We start from the raw sequence: 21,498 nt of genomic DNA, 5'->3' as shown, positions 1-21,498 counted from the left end.
CTTAATGTGTTACCTCTCCCCTGCATATACATTTATGAATGCTTAATTCATGTTAAGCAAAATATTTCCAACTTTGCCACAAATGAGGAAATACATGGCCTAAACACAAGAAATAAAGACAAACTTCACATAAAACACTGCCGCCTTAACTTATGTAAGAAAGGTCCCTTAAATTCTTCCATAGATCTCTACAATAAACTACCACAAGATGTGAGGAAAGAACCAAAATTGATGATATTCAAGCACAAGATAAAATCAATGCTTCTGAAGCATGTTTTTTATTCTATAGCTGAATACATGGAAGCGACTTTTACATAAGACAAATGTACATAATGCAGTATAATCACATATTATTCTTGTAAAATTAAATGTCAAATGAAAGTGGATAATTAGTATCACCTAGAAGTAGGCTGTAATGTTCTATATCTTCTCATGTTATATTTTTTTGTGATTTTGATATAATACCAGAGTAAGACCCAATTTTTTGCAATTTTTGGCTATATATTTTGTATTTGTAAAATCTATTAATTTTGTATTGTAATGTAAGTATTGACATGTCCTATATTACCATGTACTGTAATTTGTACACACCGGTAGTCCTTGGACGCAAATAAACTAAACTAAACTATGAAAGTTGAATTTAGTTTAAATATATCTTTTGAAGCATAATTAAGGATGCCGGTAATTTTTCTTTCATTACATTGATTACACTCTTTACATGTAATGTTTTAAAAGTAAAGAATGGATGTATTTTACCTATCAAAATGTAGAGTTAATTTAAATTAAAATTGGGAGTTCACAGTAGAACTATTTATCAAAAGATAAAATTTTACATGATATTTAAAATTAAATTTTATAACTTTAGTATGTTGAAAGTTAAATTTTAATTTCCGTTATAACTTCTGTTTGAGCCGCGTTAGCTCAGTCGTTAGTGCATCTGACTGCCATGCACAAATTGATTTAAGGGCCTTGATTGATCAAGAGAGTGCAGGGCCCTTTCTCCACACCCCCTATATGCCTTCATGGCATGGTGCAAAGCACAGGGGAACGCTTTACTTTTTTTTGTATAAACATGTTCTTTTTGTGTCTGGATTTTTATGTAATTGCATTTTTTTGGTATGTGGCCAAGCAAAACTGACAAACGTCAGCAATATACAACATTAAGTTACAACAACAGTATACATGAATTTCATACTACATATTTTGAGATATGTTATGTTGTTTCTGTTTAGATTACATAAATTGACATAAAATGCAGTATTTGTTGAATATCTCTAGTTTTCATTGAGTAGTACATACTGCTGACTTTTATTTTATGAGAGACGTCATAAAATAAAAAAAAAGCATCATAATAGGCAGCAAACATTAACTTATTTAAATTTTCTTTCATCACTCTCATGGTTATTGATTTGCAGTACGATTGATGACCAAGTATTTTTGCAAGTTTTCACAGTATATGATGTTCTTGTATTGTGCAAAAATAAATACAAGAAAATAATCCAATCTGCACTTAGAGAAAGTCTTTCTTGGTAATGCATTTACACTTTGAATGTCAGTGTGATGCGATTGTGAAACGCATGAACTGAACAGCAAAGACATGCTCGTAGTGGAAACATCGTTGTAGTGGTTTGGATTCCTGTTGAAACTGTACGTTCAGTCCTGATTAGCCTTACTGTGATAAAGTGGAACTGAAACTCAATCACAGTCAAAAGCAAAAACATTCTAATATTCATTAGCCAAATAATAGGTCCCCAAATATTATACAAAATATGCACTAACCTATTAGCAGCATAGGCGTAGCTACGGTGCGTGCCGGGCGTGCCTGGGCTGCTTTATCAAAGAGAATTAAGGACAGATATTTCAATAAGAGAGAAAATAAGCGGCAGTTTGTAAGAAGTTGAAAATTTCATTACTTGGTACAAACGTGTGCATTATCGCTGATGAAAAGAGTGTCTATAGATTTTCGATTTTTTGATGTCATTGGAGAAAGAAGATATTTACTGCATTCTACTCTGTACTGCAACGCTTTTCTTCTATACCTGTCACAAGCTGCACATGTGAGAGAGAGCTTTCCCCAAGCTTCCCCAAGTTAAAACTAAATTAAGAGCAACTCGGAAGCAGGATAGATTGGAAGCCCTGCTCTTGCTATTTGTGGAACAGGAAAAAGCTTAGTCTATTGATGTAAATGAAGTTATTGATGAGTTTAAGAACATTTTACCTTTTGACAGACGTCTCTTGTTATAGATGACGTGTATTTTGATGTATTTGTTTGTAACATTTATGAACATTTTGTGTGTGTGTAATTTCTATGTAATTTTGATTTTTTTCTAGTACTTATATTCAGAAATTTTCAACACTGTCATTTAGTGAATTTATATTCCTTTACAAACATCAGTGTAGTTAAAGAGCCAAGTGATTGTGTTGCAAAATATGCTATTAAAAAGGTACATGACCTCATTTTTTTCTTTGTGCACACCCAAATATAAAGTTCTAGCTACGCCTATGATTAGCAGAGCAGAGATTGTGTCCAAACACTATGACATAACTTATACATTTAAGTTGTGTTTTTGTTTATACAGCAGAACCCTGATTAAAGTTTCCAGGGTTCTACATTTTTCCGCATTACACATTCAATCTTGATGGTTCCAAAATACAAAAACGTTATTAAATTTTCCTCGATTTTACTTTTTCCCACATTTTAAGTTTTATCAGCATGGTCGCATGAAAAACGTAAAATCAATGTTCCACTGTATCTTCTTTTTTTATTTTGTTTTTGTTTTTATTTAGTTGTATTTTCACCATTTTTGTTTATATGGTTTTATCCATGTAATATTTATGGTATTACAATAATTTGATCAATATCACACATTTTATTGTATACTGTATCAATACTGTAATCGCATATCAGAAATGTAAATTTAAATGTACTCTACAACATGGGTTAGGTGGTAGAACAGCATCAGGCAGAAGCTCACACACCAAATCAAGAATTTGAATTTGAACCCTCATAATAGGCATTTTTTTAGGCACTATAAAAATCTTTCATTAGGCTCCGAACAACATGAAATGAATTTAAAACATTGTAGCCTATGCTTTACTGCATGGGGATAAAATAGGCAAAAAATCACTCACTAAATATGATACACAAGTGTTTACTCAGAAGAAAGTTAAATATGAGACTTTTTCTTGCAGGAACCACTGGCAAGGCAGGCTGGGAAAACTGCAGTCATGGTGTGGTTCCATGGAGGAGGGTTCATGAGTGGTTCTGCCAGTTCACAGGTGTATGGTCCTGAATTTCTAATCGAATATGGCATTGTTCTCGTCACAGTCAATTACAGGGTTGGAATTTTAGGTAAGGCATTACCGTTGTTTGCAATGCTGAATGTATGTGGTGAAGTGTTTTGATACAGGGAATAAATTCAGTTGTAAAGAATGCAAAATAACTACAGGATGGCGCATATTGTATCTACAAATATAAGTTGGCAACCCTGTCGTAACTCAGGTGCGCATGTGCAGAAGTTTCCCATGCTTAGGCAGCTGCAAGTCTCGCAATTAGTCTGCCATGGTTGGCCGGTTCGGATGACCCGTTCGGATGAATGCTTTTACTGCCACAATTCGTGTCTGAAGCAGCCAACGTTCCATGGCAGACTAATTGTGATGAACCAGCCAACGTTCCATGGCAGACTAATTGCGAGACTTGCAGCTGCCTAAGCATGGAAAATTTTTGCACATGCGCACCTGCATTCCGACAGGGTTGCCAACTTATATTGGTAGATACAATATGCACCACCCTATATAATTAAAAAAAGTCACAGGGAATATAAAATACTGAAATTCAGTCTATGAATTCTTTAGTGATAATTGGCAGAAAAAGAGTTTTATTTTAGAAGAGGCCACCTTAAAACTTGTCTGTAGCTTTCGCTATGACTGCTGTTGAAGTTTTCTCTCCTTTTGAAAAAAAACACTATGATATTCCAAAATCTGAAAGAATCACATCTGCTTAGAATTCCTTCTAGAGAATTCATGTGAATCTTCACGTGGTTTGCTTTTGCTGGTGTCTAGATATTCGCAATAGTTTTGTGGCTACGCAAGTCTATTAAAGTATTGATAATACCTAGACAACATGGAAAGCAAAACACACAAAGATTCACGTAAATACTCTAGGATTAATTTTAAGCAGATGTGATTTTTCATATTTTGGAATATCATAGCGGTTTTTCAAAAGGAGAGAAAGATTTTAAAAATTGCTGTTTGGCATCGGCCGAAGGTTCAGCTGAGCCTTAATAAAATTACTTTTGCTTGAACATTGAACCATTTATTATGCATTGGAATTCTTATTATTTTATTCAAAAATGGTACAATGAACACTATTAACAAAGGGACATTTATTTCATACATTTTGTTTCTTGCATTTGTGCGTTTCTGATGTGCAGTTTTTATGAAATAAAATTTGCAAGAGGGTTGGGCGATTAAGGACTTACTCTCCTCATACTGGTAGATGTATGGGGGTTTCAGAACACTTTCCATGGAAATGGAGTTACATGTGTAACTTCGAGCTGTGAAGTGTCAACATTCTAGTTCTGTAAGTAAGTATCTCCTAAGTTTCAAATTTTTGCTCATGGAGGCACCACTATGTTTGTGCTCCAATAGCTAAGCACATAAGTTATCTAAATGTGACTTTTTCTCAAAATTGTCTTGAATACAGTTATACCACTTGTGCACTGAACCCCTCATATCTTAGAAGAAGTGTAACTTGTAAATTGGTACAATGTGAAAATTCTCAATGCAAGCATATTGTATCCATGTTAATTATTTTTAAAAAGCACATACATTTGTTCCAGGATTTTTGACCACAGAGGATGATGTGTGTTCTGGCAACTATGGCTTGAAAGACCAAGTGCAAGCTCTGAAATGGGTGCAGGAGAATATCAGAGCCTTCGGAGGAGATCCGAGCAATGTTACCATCTTCGGAGAGAGCGCAGGGGGAGCTAGTGTGCACTATCACATTTTGTCTCCAATGTCCAGAGGTATTCGTGGTTTCATTAGCAAGTAGACATGTTTGTTGTGTAGAAAATGCAGAAACAGCTATGAACATACATTTCCAGACAGCTCTTATGTGTAATTAGTAGAGCCACATGTTTATGGTTAGTGAAATATCAAGATTTCGCTAGAAATACTGGACACATTTTGGAAGTACATAAAATGGAATTTTGATATTAAAATGGTGAATATAATGCCAAATTTCATTTAATAACCACACTCATTACACAAAATAAACTTTTTCCTTCTAATAGCACATTTATGAAGTTGTCAGAGTATTAAATTTATTATTTTATATGCTTTTGGGGTTGGTTTCAAAAACAAATTTTGTATTTAGACATTTGTTTTACAAATCTAGGATGTATATGTTAATGTTAAGGCCAAGAGTGATAGTTCCGCATCTGGTGTGCACTTATTTCAATATCGTCAGAATGCTACTAAAAAGAATCCAAACAGTATGAGAGAGTATGAATTTTTCCCCCTGTTGCAAGTGGAAACAGTTTTTGAAGTTTATTATTAAGGTAGATACTATCTACTACTACTATAAGATATGATGAATAATTATTTATAGACTCCCATGAATTCCTTATGGACAAACAACTTCAAGTTACGGCTAATCAAATGGAAGTTTTGACTTGACATTTCGTAACACACAAACAAAATCTTCAACCTGTTCTGTTCTCACTGATGTGTTTTTCTACACCATTGAAAGTTTGGTATTCCCAAGAGAATAAGTAAAATAATACCCCCATGAGTGTAATGCTAAGTTTTCTCCTCCTACAACCATCCAGCACACTGACCTCTTTCTCCCGTTCGGCAGAGAGGAGCAGTTTCGGCTCCTCACATCTGGCTGGACTTGGAGACTGTTCCTCATACCCTAAAGGCTGAGTATCAGTATCGGACGAGATCTGTTGGAATATATTTACCAACACTGACATATCTCCAGCATTTTGGTCTTTCATGGTTTCTGCAAGAATATCATGTGGTACTCCATGTGGAGTTTAATTATCTTGGGAATTAGGCAAAATTTGAAGTTTCCATTTATTTTGCACCAATATTGTGTGAAAATCTAAACTTTGTGATTACGTAACAGGTATTTTAATATTCTGATGTAATTCCTGAATATTTTAAATCAAAAATCTTGATAAATTGTTGCATATAATTGGAGTGGAATGCTTAATCAATATTTTGAATACATTTTAATTGCTACAATATTCAAGCAGCAGTATCAGTATTGGTGGTAGTCAGTAACTCACTAGGTTTTGCACTAAATTACAGGCTATTTATAGATGTACATTGGATTGGTAACATTATATACTTACTGATATACTTAAATGTCTGTATCAGCTGATAGTAGGGATGGGCCGATATGAAATTTTAGCCGATACCGATAACCGATATTCTACTGATCCGATATAAAATTAGAAATGGTCCTTCAAGAACCTGAAATGTGGAGATTATCCATAAAAATTACAACAAAATGGCAGAATTTTGCACTAAATTATCAGATATTTATCGATATATATCGGATCGGTAAAATAATCTGTAATTTTACCGATAAACTGATACATCGATATGCCTATATCGGCTGATACCAATAGAGTACCGATTAATCGGTCTCATCCCTAGCTGATAGCCATAGAGTATTTATTAGTCTACCCCATTACATTTTTACACACTTTGAATATTGTAAACAGGAAGTTGCAATACATGAAGTGTTTAAAAAATGCATAATTAAAACTAACAAACTATTTCAGTAGCTAATTTACACTGCCCTTATTGTTTTCTTTAAGGCATGGCCAAATTGACATCATGGAAGCACTTAACCCTTTGTTGCTGGTTTAAAATTTGAAATTATTAAAATTCAGGAGCTTCCCCCACCTCCCATTTAGGCAGGGAAGCAATCAAATTAATCATGTCACACGGTAGCTAAGTCGTTAGGGCATCTAACTACCATGTGAGAGACTTGGGTTCGATCCCAGCAGGGAAGACGAGGATTTTTTTCCCACCCGTTCAAGGGGCTGTGTCATATAAAGTGGGTACCTGGAGGAAAACCTTCAGCCGCAATCGAGAAAATGTTGGGCCCTAACTCCACACCCCTTATATGCCTTCATGGCATGCTGCAAAGCACAGGGGAGCACTTTACTTTGTATGTACATCAGTACAAACTTAAATCTTTATATCTTTATATGCGAGACATTATGTTCCGAAAGTCCTGTAGTCAATTTCGTCACATTCTGGAGCAACCACTTTCCTGGCTTGGCATTAATACAAACACCTGATTGAGACTGATGCTGCCTCTGGTTAACTTGTAATGGTTAAAATTAATCTTGCAAAGATTCCATGTTTTCTTGTAATTCTTTCAGGTCTCTTTCACCATGCCATATCTCAGAGTGGAACCGCTTTGTGTCCATGGGCTCGTACGGAGAAAGGAAGGCAGAGGGCATTTCAGATGGGCGAGTTTCTCGGCTTCAAGGCTAAAACTTCGGAAGAACTTATCAAATTCTTGAGGACAGTTGATCCTGCTAAATTCTATGAAGTTTTGCCGAAGTACAGGGTTAGTGTGGACTGCTCCCTTTTTATATTATTAATATTTTTGAAATTTTTTTGTCATGATATATACTAGGGATGTGACGAAGCTGAAATTTACCGATGCCGATGTACTCACCGATGGAACCGATACCGATGCTGATATTTAACCGATTCCGATACACAAGATTATTAAACAGAGATGGGATGTTATTTTCAGCATGACAAAAATAAATTTGCTATGTACATTTGCATCTACAAAAAGTGGTTATGTGAACTTTAAAGGAGAACATAGATTCTCAAGAGATTTAACATTAGTACACAAGCAGTTCTTTGAAATGCAAAATGAATTACTGTTCTTAATGTTGGAAATTTACTGCTGCCAGATTCAACTTCAGACGCACAGGTTTTGGAAGCACTTCTGGAAGTAACCTACTTCTTCTCTTACCGCAAATCTGTTCAGCAACACTGAACACTCGTTCATTGAATACTGATGCAGCAGGTATGCCCAAGTATTTTCTCAGCACTTGCTTCAGGTTTGAATAATCATTTTTGAATTTCCAATACAACAGCAGATCCTGTTCACGTGGACTAGTTGGTTCAGCAATGTACTGTTTAATTTCTGATTTTCAGTTAGGTTGATCCTCTGAATGAGAGTTTGCAATAATTTTATTACAAAAACTCTACAATGACGAAGAATCAGAACCTAATTTTCAATAAATCTTACAAAACTAAAATATGACACTTATTAGAAGGTGAAACTCTAGGATAATCTGTACTGGTTTAAATATTGCATTTTTGCCGATGCCGATACCGATGCCGATTTGTCGATTTCTGCCGATTTTCATACATCTGTAATCGGCTTCAGCACATCCCTAATATATACACAATGAAGAAGTATTGAATGAATAATCGATAATTTATGACTAAGGACATGAAGTTTTTGTTTTATTATTTATTTATGTGTTATTTTTTTACTTCAATTCTGTGTTATTTTTCATGGTTTGGACAAAATTCAGTGTTATTAATTTAAAATCTGTGTTATTTTTACTGTTCCTTCTATGATCAAGGTTTTCACATTGCTTTAGTTCTGGAAAAGTGAGACAAATGTAGTTTTAATGACAAAACAATAAATTTTAGGCTTACGTCTGTGAGAAATGACCAAATATCTTCCTCGAAATACTGTTTTGTATACACACACACCTAACCCCTCTCCTGCAACACAACAGATGTTTCTTCCTGAAAATTTTCCCGTTTCTACGAAACTTAAGATTCCCCAGCGAATTTCTTTTTGTGACGAGGTTAAACACTGCCAATCATGTCTACGACCAACTACAATAAATGAAGCGTTACAATCTGTTTTGAATCGAACTATCACCAACTAGTCTAGAAATGACAGATCTAATACCACTTTAGGTAGTTCTTTTTGAACAGAAGAAATGTTATCGCCACTTTATATTGCATATTTCGCGATGTTTTCCACGTTAAAGTGCAAAATTCGGCATTATTCTGAAAAATTGTATAATTCGCATTGTATTGCGATTACGAAACACCGAAAAGTTACCTCCTTAACCTATGGAAATACATTTTAGACACTTTATTTTGCTTTCCTCCACTTTTCGGTGTCATTGTTAAAACAAAAACTTCACGTCTCTATTTATGACCTGTATGTGTGATTATGATAGCAACATGAAAAGCAAGGATTGCAGATTGTACATCTGACATGCAACAAAAAGTAATCAGAGAATATTTACGTTTTTCTGTTTTAAATTTACTGATATTTGCACTGTTACTGGTCGTGTACCATATTTCAGCATGTATAATGCACACCCTGGTTTTTGATGGGAAATGCAACAAACAATTATATCTCCTATGTAATGCACAGTACAATTCAGGTTCAAGAAAGGGCTTTCTTAGTTGAAGATTGTAAACCTGTCAAGATCGAATGACATTATACCTATTGAATGAGTCACCTGTTGATGTGTCGGTCATAGGCGTAGCTAGAACTTTATATTTGGCTGTGCACAAAGAAAAAAAACGAGGTCTTGTACCTTCTTAATAGCATATTTTGCAACACAATCACTTGGCTCTTTAACTGCACTGATGTTTGTAAAGGAATATAAATTCACTAAATGACAGTGTTGAAAATTTCTGAATATATGTAGTAGAAAAAAATCAAATTGCATAGAAATTACACACACACAAAATGTTCATAAATGTTACAAACAAATACATCAAAATACACGTCATCTATAACAAGAGACATCTGTCAAACGGTACAATGTTCTTAAACTCATCAATGACTTCATTTACATCAATAGACTAAGCTTTTTCCTGTTCCACAAATAGCAAGAGCTGGGCTTCCAATCTATCCTGCTTCTGAGTTGCTCTTAATTTAGTTTTAACTTGTGTAAGCTTGGAGAAAGCTCTCTCTCACACGTGCAGCTTGTGACAGGTATAGAAGAAAGTTGCTGCAGTACAGAGTAGAATGCAGTAAATATCTTCTTTCTCCAATGACATCAAAAAATCGAAAATCTATAGACACCCGTTTCATCAGTGACAATGCACACGTTTGTGCCAAGTAATGACATTTTCAACATCTTCCAAACTGCTGCTTATTTTCTCTCTTATTGAAATATCTGTCTTTAATTCTCTTTGATAAAGCAGCTCATTAGGGTGTGCCTAGGCACACCCGGCACACCCCGTAGCTACGCCTATGGTGTAGGTGAAGGCAAACAGCGCAGAGGTTCGGATCCCACTTTAAACTGCATGTCCAGTCCCGATTAGCCTAACTATGCATTAAGTGGACTTATTGTGTATACCCACACCACCTCCCCCCCTCTCCCTCCACTGTGTTTAGCATCCCAAAGCTTACACTTCTGTAATCATCTTTATTCTGTAGTAGAAGAAAGCCAGATCAAAATTACATTATGGATTTGCAGTGCTCAGGAAGTTATTTTCTGTTATTTCTCGTTGACAAATACTGCTGATACACATCCCATGTGATGGGAGATGCATGCTCGAATTCTGCCAGAATGGCACCACTTTTCTCGGTGTCACAAGATGTTCCATTACAAAGTGAAAAATCGTGGAAAATGGCCATTTCACTTTTATATATATATATTTTTTTTTTAAATTATTATTATTAAAGAAATCCAACATGGTAATTTTTATTTGCACCTGTTTATATATATGAATGGCTTATTGCAGAAAGGGACCTGAGTCACTTTTGCACAATTCTGAGAAAAACAAGAAAAATTGTATAATATTGATAGTGTAAGAAAGAAATGTGCCGTTGTTGGCTCAAATATTCAGCATAAAGAAAAGTTAATTTTGCAACCCTCAATGCGCCCCCCTGCAGTATGCTGCTAGAGACAATGGAGATGAAAAGGTTGTGACTCCGTGAGAAATAAGACGAGAAATATCCTACAAACGCCCGTTTATCGTTGCCACATAAGCTAGGTTAGGTTAGGTTATGTTATATATGCCACAGAAAATTATAGATTCATCAATGAATGACAGTGTACTGCACTTTCTCGACTTTATTGTCGGTGTTTGAAGTACAATAATGTACGAGCTCGTACAATCATGTGTTACTCTACATCCGAGTCTGTTTCATTGGCGAGTGTAGCGGGCCACTGATGAATATCTTTATAAAATCCTTTGACGTCGTCTGGTACATACGACAAGGCAGTTCGTATGTCCTTCAATTTAGTAAGCTTGATCGGCATACGTGAAAGTGGGAACGTACGTGGCGTAGGAATGACAATTCTTGCACCTTTGGACAGATAGAAGGTGTGAGACGTCAAACGTTTGATGACTTCGGAAACTTTGACAGTACCCTTATGTTCAACACAATATTCAAAGTAATGATACTTGGAAATCTGAAAATACTGCCTATTCGTGTAGGAACACATGGTAGTTTTCACAGATGCCACATTTTTTTTGTAGACATGAGGCCACCACGTTGCGAAACCAATAATGTTACTGGTGTCAATAAGTTTGACAGCATTTTTACCGCCCGAGCTGTATTACAGATTAGCGTACACAGTTCGTACAACGTATAAATACGGCTTAGTTTATTGCAGAAAAGGACCCGAGTCAGTGACTCGGGTACCTTTCTGCATTAAAGTACACTTTTCACTGTGCATTTTCTTGGCTATAGCCTCGTGTGACTGACGTCCTTTCTGCACTAAAAGATATGTCTGTAACTAGGAAAATCAAAAATACCATTAACTCCGATAACTCAAAAATTTGACTCAGGTCGTTTTCTGCAATAAGCCATTCATGTGTGTTATAAGGAGTCGCATAGTGAAAACTTACACCGTTTTGTGTTAGCTGTCCAAATTATTCTGTGCATAGTATGCATCACAGGTTTGGGGGCAAACATTTTGGAAAGAAGTGTGCATTATACATGAGTAAATACTGTACTTAAACAAGTTTTCCATTTACTTGTAGCTTAGTTATTACTATTGTGAGAGGAATTGTTTTTTGCTTGCACTACAGGACCTGCACAAAATGTGGACATTTTTACAGTAAGGTCCAGTGCATGCTCATTATTTTTGTTTATACTGTACAGTAGTTTCGTTCTATTGATTTTCTTTAATAATGCATGCTTTTGATAATTCAATTTTTTTCCGTGTCCCCTTGGAGTTTGAATTTTAAAATGTCCACTATATATCTATTTTGTATGCCGTATCTGACGTAATATTGCCAAGATATATCCATCATGCTGCCCCTTTCCTGTAAAATTTATAATTTTTTTCACTATTTCATTACAGGATACACCTTTTGTGTTTGATTTACTTTTTGTTCCTGTAGTGGAGAGTAAAGTAAGGAAAGGGGACGAAGCCTTTTTACCTCATCATCCAGTTACAATTATTCAACAGAAACTATTTAACCATGTTCCATGGATTGTTGGGGTAAATTCCCACGAAGGGCTTTTCACATCTATAGGTCAGTAACATGCTGTGACTCAAACAGTTCAACTTACACTGTTAATGTTAACATTCTTCTATAAATGTGCTGCGATATCTGAAACTTGTGAGGGGTTGAAGATAAAATTTGTAACATTAGAATGGTGTGAGGGGTCAAAATGACCCCTACCTTCACAGTTTCTTTAATAACTATACCTTTTGTCTTAATTTTTTTCTGGAAATATTGTGACTTTTCATAATTCTTTCTCCTTTTTAAGGTGGTATATTGAAATCTACAAAATATAATTTATTTCTGTGAAATTTCCTGTTATACCCCTAGAACAGCCGGAGCAGTCAATTTGACCCCTGTAAAGTTTCATTTATTGGTGCTGCAATATCAGCGTTAGGTTGCGATTCCTGTGTCACCCTGTCTTTAGCATGTTTCCACTTGCACAGTTTACATGTCGTCATGTAGGTAGTGTTCTTGGACAGAGAAGGATGTCTCCGAACATGTCGCGTCAAATAGCAGTTTCTCGTGGTGAATTGCGTATTCGGGATAGTTCAGTTGTTGATTATTATAATTTTTATTTGTAATCAAAACGTATCACAAACCACCTAAACACTTTGATTATAATAGAGCACAGAAAATAATATAAATTAAAAATATGTTCCCATTCTAAAATAATTAGAATTTTTAAAAACTAGGGTAAGATAAGATAGAAAATGTTGATCCCCCCTTCCCCCCAAAGAGACGGAGAAAATAGTTATTAATAACCATGAGCATAACTTCATCTTCAGATACTGAGATAAAAGATGATTTATACATTCAAAATGAAATTATTACTACCTGAGTTGTTATACATGATCACTACCGATTGTTTGAGATATGTATTTTACGACATGAAATCAAGTAAAATGAACACACTTTGTTGCACATTTTCGTGAGATTTCCACATTTAACCCCTTTTTTTTTACCCCCTCTCAGATGCTTCAGCATCTTTTTCCTTCCTTTTCTTTCATGTTATGCTATAAAATTGGACGGAAAAATAAATGATTTTCACTCTTCTTGAACAGCTGCATAAAATCCTATAGTCTCATTTTGTAGAGCAGAACGAGATCTATGAACTAGTATAATATCTTAAATCGCGTAGCTTACATCGTCGATAGAGTACCTACTTCGGGAGAAATGAGAATAAGTCGGATGGTGTTTACTGGGCAAACAAATAAGAGTAGGAGGCTGAGGCTTACCTCTGCTTCCTGGCGACGGTACTGGCTGCTATACTTGATGATGCACAGTGATATTTCTTACTCAAAAAAAGGCCAGTTCTTTGTAACCTCGTTTCTTGTGGAATTCTCTTTATGCAAATCTGAGCATTCCAGGAGACTGAGAAAACCGGATGTAAAGTATGCCAGGAATCAAACAATCTGCATGCACATCCCTAGCCATGTACAATATAATAATTGCAGCCCCAATATGTAGTTCCCAAGATAATGTAGCAAAATAATGTAAGTCGCTGAGCTCAAAGCATCATAATATAATTAAGCCTTGTTTCCATATTTAAAAACACTAAGTTGCTGACCAAGGCAATTTATTATTAAGATAAAAACACTTAACAGGTAACGTTTCGACCCCACGAACTAAACTAGTTCTTCGTCTGAGGAAGACCCTGATACAGGGTCGAAACGTTACCTGTTAAGTGTTTTTATCTTAATAATAAATTGCCTTGGGCAGCAACTTAGTGTTTTCAAAGCATCAGCGAATTACATTTGAAAACATAGAAATGTTGAGCTTAATCCAGTTGATTGAAACCCAGTAAATGTCACGTTTACTTTCTAAATACAGGTTACTTTATGTAAATAATTATATTATTTCCTACAGTCTTTATTAAAGACTGTTAATTAACTGGTTTAGACCTGCATAAAGGGATTTATCAGCACCTTTTTTGGCACATTTTTGAAACATTTGCAGAACCTTCTTTCCCCTTTCCCGACCATAGTGATAACATAATGGGTAAATATATTAGCGATGATGAGTGTACGTGCATTTTTTAACACATTTTTGAACTTAAAATTAGTTTCAAGGAAAGTAAATTTGTTATCACTATTTATATTGTACTTTTTTTCATATCTGTGCTTTAACAGCTATAATTTTACTAATTGTGGTTGTTTTGTGCAATTTATTTTGGGTGAACATTGGGCAACTTCCTAGCACGGTTCACCAGACACACCTCCTATATACCAATCTGGAAAACGTGGAAAACTCAGGGAATTTACTTTTTCTGAAAATGTCAGGGAAATTTACTGGGTTTCTGGAAAATCAACATTTTTGTAGTATTGCACTAAAAGTAGGTTTACAAACAAAGAAAAACTGATAAGCAAGACATTTTAAATTTCACTATAATTATGCATTATTTATGCTACACTTGTTAGGATTTTTTATAGAAAATATTTTTTGTTTACTAGTAGTCAAAACATGGCAAGTAATATGTAAGAGCTCACCTCTGATGTCCCTATCCAACAATAAATTTCTATTCAGTTTCCTTTCATTACTTGTAACATGTGAAGTGAATATTCTAAAAACTTGGTTAAGTGGGATCTAAGTCATGTTTAAGTTCATGAATTGCCCTAACGACTTGGGCAATTGGTCTGGAAAAGTCAGGGGATTTTATCGACACCTTGTATACACAATTCTTAATTCAGTAATTCTTTTTTCTTTCAGAATTTGTAAGGAAACGAGAACATTTGAGCCGAATGGGTAAAGAGTTTGAGACTATTGCCCCAAAATACTTCCTGTATGAAAACACAAACTCCAAAGAGATAACAAAGAAAATAAAGAAGTTTTACTTCGGTACCAGAGAGCTTGGCCCTGAACTATTTGATGACTTCATTGATGTAGGTCAATTTTTAAGTAGTGTTTTGAATCTTTAAAAATATCCCTCTTGACATTTCTTTAGATGTACCCAATGACCTTGAACCAGGCCGCTAGCCAGAATTGATCTCCAGGTGGGTGCATGGCTTATCAGGGGGGGCTTTGTAAATCAAGTCCATTTTTCAAAAGTTTAACGATGTTAAATGAAGGTAAAGTAGGTGTGTATGTGGGAAGAAGGGGGTCATTAAGTTACATAAAGTTTAGAAATATCACACAAATACTACATCTTTCTTGGAAGTGTTAATTGGCTGCTACTGAAATCATCCCTTACAACGCATTCCATACGTTTGATGATACAGATATTTATATTACACAGAAAAAGATGGACAATATTCAATCATAGTGCCTATCGTACATTCCACTCCCCGGCCGAAACAATAAAACTCCCCTTCGTTCCCAAAACTTGGGACCTGTTAACCTTTGACGCAGATGCGGAGGGAATTTGCATAATGACATCAAAGTCACAGATTTCTGTATAAATGGGAGGTTGCAACAGGGGCAACAAAGGTACAGATAAAGAAGCTCCCCTGTGAAGAAACTTTCTGAAGTCTAGAGAAGAGAAATCTCCTAAATACTTGCCGCTACTTAAGACTTCTTCTTATAAATAAGATGAACGAATGTAATAGCTGCTGTTCATGCTCCCTGAATTTATCCTTCATCAAAGTTGTGGGAAATAATATCTGCTGTCTACATTTTCACTGCAAACAAATTACACAAAATAGCTTTACCTAATGTCAAGGGAGCTGATGTTAGTTCCAGGGGGGCCAAGACCTCCCCCTGGCCCCTGCCTGGCTACGGTCCTGCCTTGAACCAGTGTTTGGAAGAAACAAGTTAGCTCTAGCACCGTTAAATTTAAAAAATTTCCCACCAATATCTTGGAAACTAGTTAAACAGCAAGATGTAAAACTTTGTGAGGTTGTTATGATTCGTCCACCTGTCGATGGCAGTAAAATAATAATAAAGAAATCAACAATATATAATTATTAATATTGCTTATCTCTGAAGCTGTTCAAGCTACAAATATTATATTTGGTGAACAGAAAGACCTACAACTTGACAGTTTGATGATGTGATATACATATTTCTAATCAATTATATTGCTTATTCCAGTTGGACACTGACAACAAGTTCATGCATGGAGCTCTAAGGGCAGCGAAGCTCCATCTAGAGGCTGGTTCTCCACCCATTTACTTCTACCATTTGTCGTATGAGGGAAAGAACAGTTTGTTAAAGTTGATGGGGGCAAGCGCCAAAGGTAATCATTAGTTACTAATTTGACTGACACAGTGGAACCTCGATTTTACATTTTTTAGGGGACCAGACCATAAAAACTTTTTTTTTCAGGAAAATTTTATAACATTTTGTCCGATTGGGACCATGAAGAATATGGGAAAATGTAGAATTGAGGGTTCCGCTGTATTATTAAATTATCCTTGTTATCAGGATAAATATTTTACTGAGGTGAGCGTTTTCATCCAGATGAACTTCTGATACATCATTTTTGTATATGTATGTTTTAGGGCTGAACCAATACCACTATTTCAACTGATGTCGATAGTTTTACCGATTCTCGCCAATATCGATACTTGAAAATTGAAACAATTAGAAGTTGTTGAGAATACTGATTAATATTAGTATGTAATTATTGTGTTCCAATAATAAGCATCAATTTATCAATTTTGCTTCAAAATATTCAGGAATTACATCACAATATCAAATACATCTTGGGTAGTCATAAAATACAGTTTTTTCTATGCAATATTTGTGCAAAATAAATGGAATTTTGAATTTTGCATACTTTCCATGATAATTAGACTCTGCGTAGTGGCTGTATGTGTGTGTACAGAGTGATCATGACATGGTTAAATGCTTGATATGGACACGTACCTGATGGTTTCGACACATACCTGACACATCGGTATGGAGACAGTTATTTTAGTAGCACAGTTGATAAATAAGACCTTTCCTCGGCAGCTCTCTTAACGTAACTTCCAAGAAGTTCCAACCTAATCTCTGGTATCACACAATGCAAGAATTACGAGCAGCTGTGAAATATGCCTTCATGTACGTTAGCTCACATTAATCTCTGCAAAACATCTGCTAGAACATGGTGCAGAATTCGGCTGTACTATGAAAATGATGGTTTCTATACCGATGTTCCGAACTTTTAATATTAATATTAATAATTATTTTGTTATGCACGCATGCACACACTCACTCACCCACGCATGCACTCACACACTCACTCACTCTCACACTCACTCTCTCTCACACTCACTGTCACTCACTCACTCTCACAGTCACTAATACACACTCACTCACTCACTCTCTCTCACACTCACTCTTACAGTCACTCACTCACTCTCACAGCCACTCACTCTCTCACAGTCGCTCACTCTCTCACTCACAGTCACTCACTCACTCTCACAGTCACTCACTCACTCACTCACTCCCCTTCCCTCCTTGAAGGACCAAAACACCGGAAAAGCATTGGCTGGTATCAGTAAAACAATCTAACCGATACTTTCTGATACATTGGTATCTTCTTGGCCCTTTTACTTTTCTTATTCAACGTCGTTTGTCTGCCATTTTTGGCTAAGTGTGATGATAGACACCCATAAATAACACACATGCCCAGATTGGGAACCGTCTGGCAAGATCGAAAGTCGACCACTTAACGTTCTTAACAGCCAGTACAGGCCGGCTACTGATACATGGAAAATTATCAGTACTGTAAATAGGGCTGAACCAATACTCTGCAGATTTCCATCGATACTTGAAAATTGTAACAATTCAAAGCAGTTCAGTGGTGCAAGTCAACCTCATTTCCACATAGTACATCTCTGCATTGCAGGTTAAGGAGGCCTGGCACCTGGACTCATTTACCATGAATTCCCACTTAGCTCAATTTTCTTCTTAAAGGTTTGCATAACCACTTTTTGTAGATGCAAAGTAATCTAATAAGAATAGGAATGCAGAGTCCAAACTCCGCCACATCATAGTCATACATATAAACCCACACTGGTCTCCAATTTTACATTCCCTGAAGATAAGAGCAATGTATGCCCACAAATCATTGAAAGCCAACTCCAATTTTACCTGACTGGTAACCCGAGAACACCTGTTCGAATCATGTCACCAGGAAAGCTACAATTCCTACAATCTAACACGGTTATTTTTAGTGGTTTTAATTTTATTTTATCTTCAATGTTTCGTTCTGGTTTCCCAGAACTTTTTCAAGCTACACCAAGATATACATACAATAACACAACCTTACTCTACACTTCTAAGGTATGAATAACTTGTGTCCTTATTTCCTCCTAGGTAAACTGGTTTTCCACCTTGCCGTGTCATTGCTGGTTGTTTCTTCCCCTCCCCTCGATCCTGTAACCTACTCTTCTTGTCTTCCCTCCCCTCCTCCTTCTGGTTGCACTGACCTTCCTTTTCTCCTTTAACTCATCTGGCTAGTAGAAATCTTACATTTTTGTGCTGAAGGCAGCTGTGGAAACTTAACCAACTGCTTTCCACATGTTTGTTCCACCCATTTCATTCCAATTTCCCCTTCGTTTTTGTTCATTTTTCTCTTCCCTGTTTATGCATATATGCTTCGTCTCTGCCACTTCTCTCTCCATTTCATTTTCCCTCTTCTCCTTCATTTGTACTTTCTTAATCCTGTGCCTAAATGTCAACATATGCTCACTCAATGCTGTTCTTGGATCTTCCTCTTTAATGTCTCTCCTATGTCCCTTAATTCTCTCATTGATGCTTCACCCTGTCTCTCCTATGTATTTCCTTGTACATCCACCACATTCTACTTCATATACCCCTGCCATTGCCAATTCATCACTCTCCTTCTCTCCTTTGTACTCATTAAACCATCTCAATGCTCTTTGGTGGCTTGAAGGCTGCACTTAGTCCATACTTTGCATAGATGTTTCTTATCTTTTTCTTCATCTTTCTTTTGAATGTCACACTCACATACTTCGTCTCTGTCTGTGCATCCTTATTTTCTTCTTCTGTTTTCCTTATTGTTTCTCTCTTTTTTCATTTTCTTCTCTGTTCTTCTTATGATGTGAATTATATCCCCTGCTTCGTATCAATTTTCCTGCTGCCTCCATTATCCACTTCATTTCTCTGTCATAGCTTGCTTTTTGTTGCATAATCTCGTTGCTCTCCGTACAGAATTCTCCTAAATGTTTTCTTTGGCTCTCTTTTCATGAGCAGATTCCTTGTGGATATACTTTCTTCCAGCTAACTTAGCTCAATGGTTAGTGTTCTTCTTACCTTTGATGCATGTAGTCCTAGGTTTGATTCCAAGTGAGTATCAGTGAGGATAATGAAGGAGCTTCTTTTGGAAGCAATTGTAGCAGACGTCAGTCTCAAAAGCCAGAAAGTAGCCGTGGGACTTTGTGAGCTGACCACACGTCAGCCAATGGAAAGCCACTTTACAGACCTTGTCCTCGGCAGGTTTCACTACAGGGTTTGTCTACATTTCCAACTACATTTGTTTACAATCGATCGGAATTAAGCCAGTTTAGTATGAAAGAACTACAAACTGATTTTCCCCCTTTGTCTCATAATCTGCAAACATCGAACAATCCACACTAATAATTAAAAAAAAATCAGTTAACATGCTAAATTTCCACAATATTCATAAGGATGAAAAGCACATAGTTACTAAAAAAAATGGTGACAATATTACACTAAGTTAGGCACCAAACTATAAATTTCAGTGTGTATTGAAAATCTACCATAATTCTGTTAATAATTTGGAGTTGAAATTAATGTATTGTTATAGCTTAAGTTTAGTACATTATTTTGTCCATAATATATGTTTTTTTTTATCTCTTTGATATTATTTGCAGGCGTTCCGCACGCTGATGATCTCTTTTATATGTTCCATAATGACTTCATGGGGGAATTTGAAGAAGGGGAAGTGGACAGTAAAGTCTCAAAGTGGTTTCTCAACTTGTGGACAACGTTCGCTAAGGCAGGGTATGTAGAAATTGTCATACAGTGGAGCCCTGTCTTTATGTTCCCCAGTTTCATGTTTTCTTTCATTATACATCCTTTCTGAACCCATGATGATGATAAATACATGATGATTAAAAAAAATAGTTTATTGTTATCTTTAAAAAAAATACTTTTTTTGTGAAGTCCTAAGACAGTGAATGTGAGTTCTAAATGTTCATAATTTTTGCCTCCTAGACTTGTTTCATATTTATATTTTGGAAGTTCTTAAAAGTCCACACTCTGTCCTGAGAATCGCTGGATCGAGCGAACAAAAAGAAGTCTCTCTGTGCAAGTAGTGACTTGAGATGACTTGATCAATGAACTCTGCTGCAGCATACACTGCTTTGCTCTGCCAACTCGTTTTCTCCCCTTCTCTTCCATTATGTGTGTCCTTGCTTCACAGATACCAGAGACAGAATAGTTATCAAGTTTGTGACAGTTCGATTCATTCCACAGATTGGTCTTAACTCAATGTAAGAGTTAGGCATTTTGAATTGAAAGTCCAAACCTTTTTAGTGATAATTTCTTTTACACTATTCTTTCAAGTAAATACTTGCTCCATTGTACCCTAGTGGCACTTAGCTAACACCCAAATTACTTGGACACTTACATCATTGTGCTTTTGTGTTAGTGAATGCAGTAACAGAAGAAATCAATGACTTATTTTTTGAGCATTATAAAAACCTTTGGCATTGTTTTTGTTTGTGAGTTATTTCACATTGTAGTTGTATTTCTTTTATTAATGTAGCTGATAAGGTTAAACGCTGACTTTGTGCATAATTTATTGATTTGATAGTGATGTAATTTGAAATGTACATAAATTTTAGTTATTCCAAGGTGACTGTGGAAAAAGAATAGAGGGAGAGGATGGCTAGGTGATGAGTCTACGCCAATGCAGGTCATTTGCCTGATTTTTTTTTTTTTTTAAAGTTTATGTATGGTGTTTATGCTGATGTATAGACATTATGTTGGGTGTATCCATAATGGCAATGAGTCTGTATTGCACAGCTATCAATATATTTTGTGTACCTACCCTATGTTTTCTTTTGTACTATTTCCCCTGGTCCACCC

The 21,498-nt window shown here is 35.8% G+C and overlaps 1 protein-coding gene across 1 annotated transcript in view; it reads left to right on the top strand.

Moving 5' to 3' along the window:
- The window catches only part of LOC146000153 (uncharacterized), a 72,318-nt gene that overhangs the window by 4,882 nt on the left and 45,938 nt on the right, over positions 1-21,498 (top strand). Inside the window, exons 3-9 of the mRNA XM_083137494.1 lie at positions 3,193-3,352; positions 4,842-5,027; positions 7,407-7,597; positions 12,351-12,525; positions 15,205-15,377; positions 16,525-16,669; positions 20,280-20,409. Of these exons, the coding sequence (XP_082993620.1) occupies positions 3,193-3,352; positions 4,842-5,027; positions 7,407-7,597; positions 12,351-12,525; positions 15,205-15,377; positions 16,525-16,669; positions 20,280-20,409 (1,160 nt within the window). The remainder of the gene's footprint in view (positions 1-3,192; positions 3,353-4,841; positions 5,028-7,406; positions 7,598-12,350; positions 12,526-15,204; positions 15,378-16,524; positions 16,670-20,279; positions 20,410-21,498) is intronic.

The sequence above is a fragment of the Lepisma saccharinum genome, chromosome 16 (genome assembly GCF_977018435.1).
Source record: "Lepisma saccharinum chromosome 16, izLepSacc3.1, whole genome shotgun sequence".
Classification (NCBI taxonomy): Eukaryota; Metazoa; Arthropoda; class Insecta; order Zygentoma; family Lepismatidae; genus Lepisma; species Lepisma saccharinum.
The sequence above is the reverse complement of the archived record's forward strand: the minus strand, read 5'-3'. Positions and strand labels throughout refer to the sequence as shown.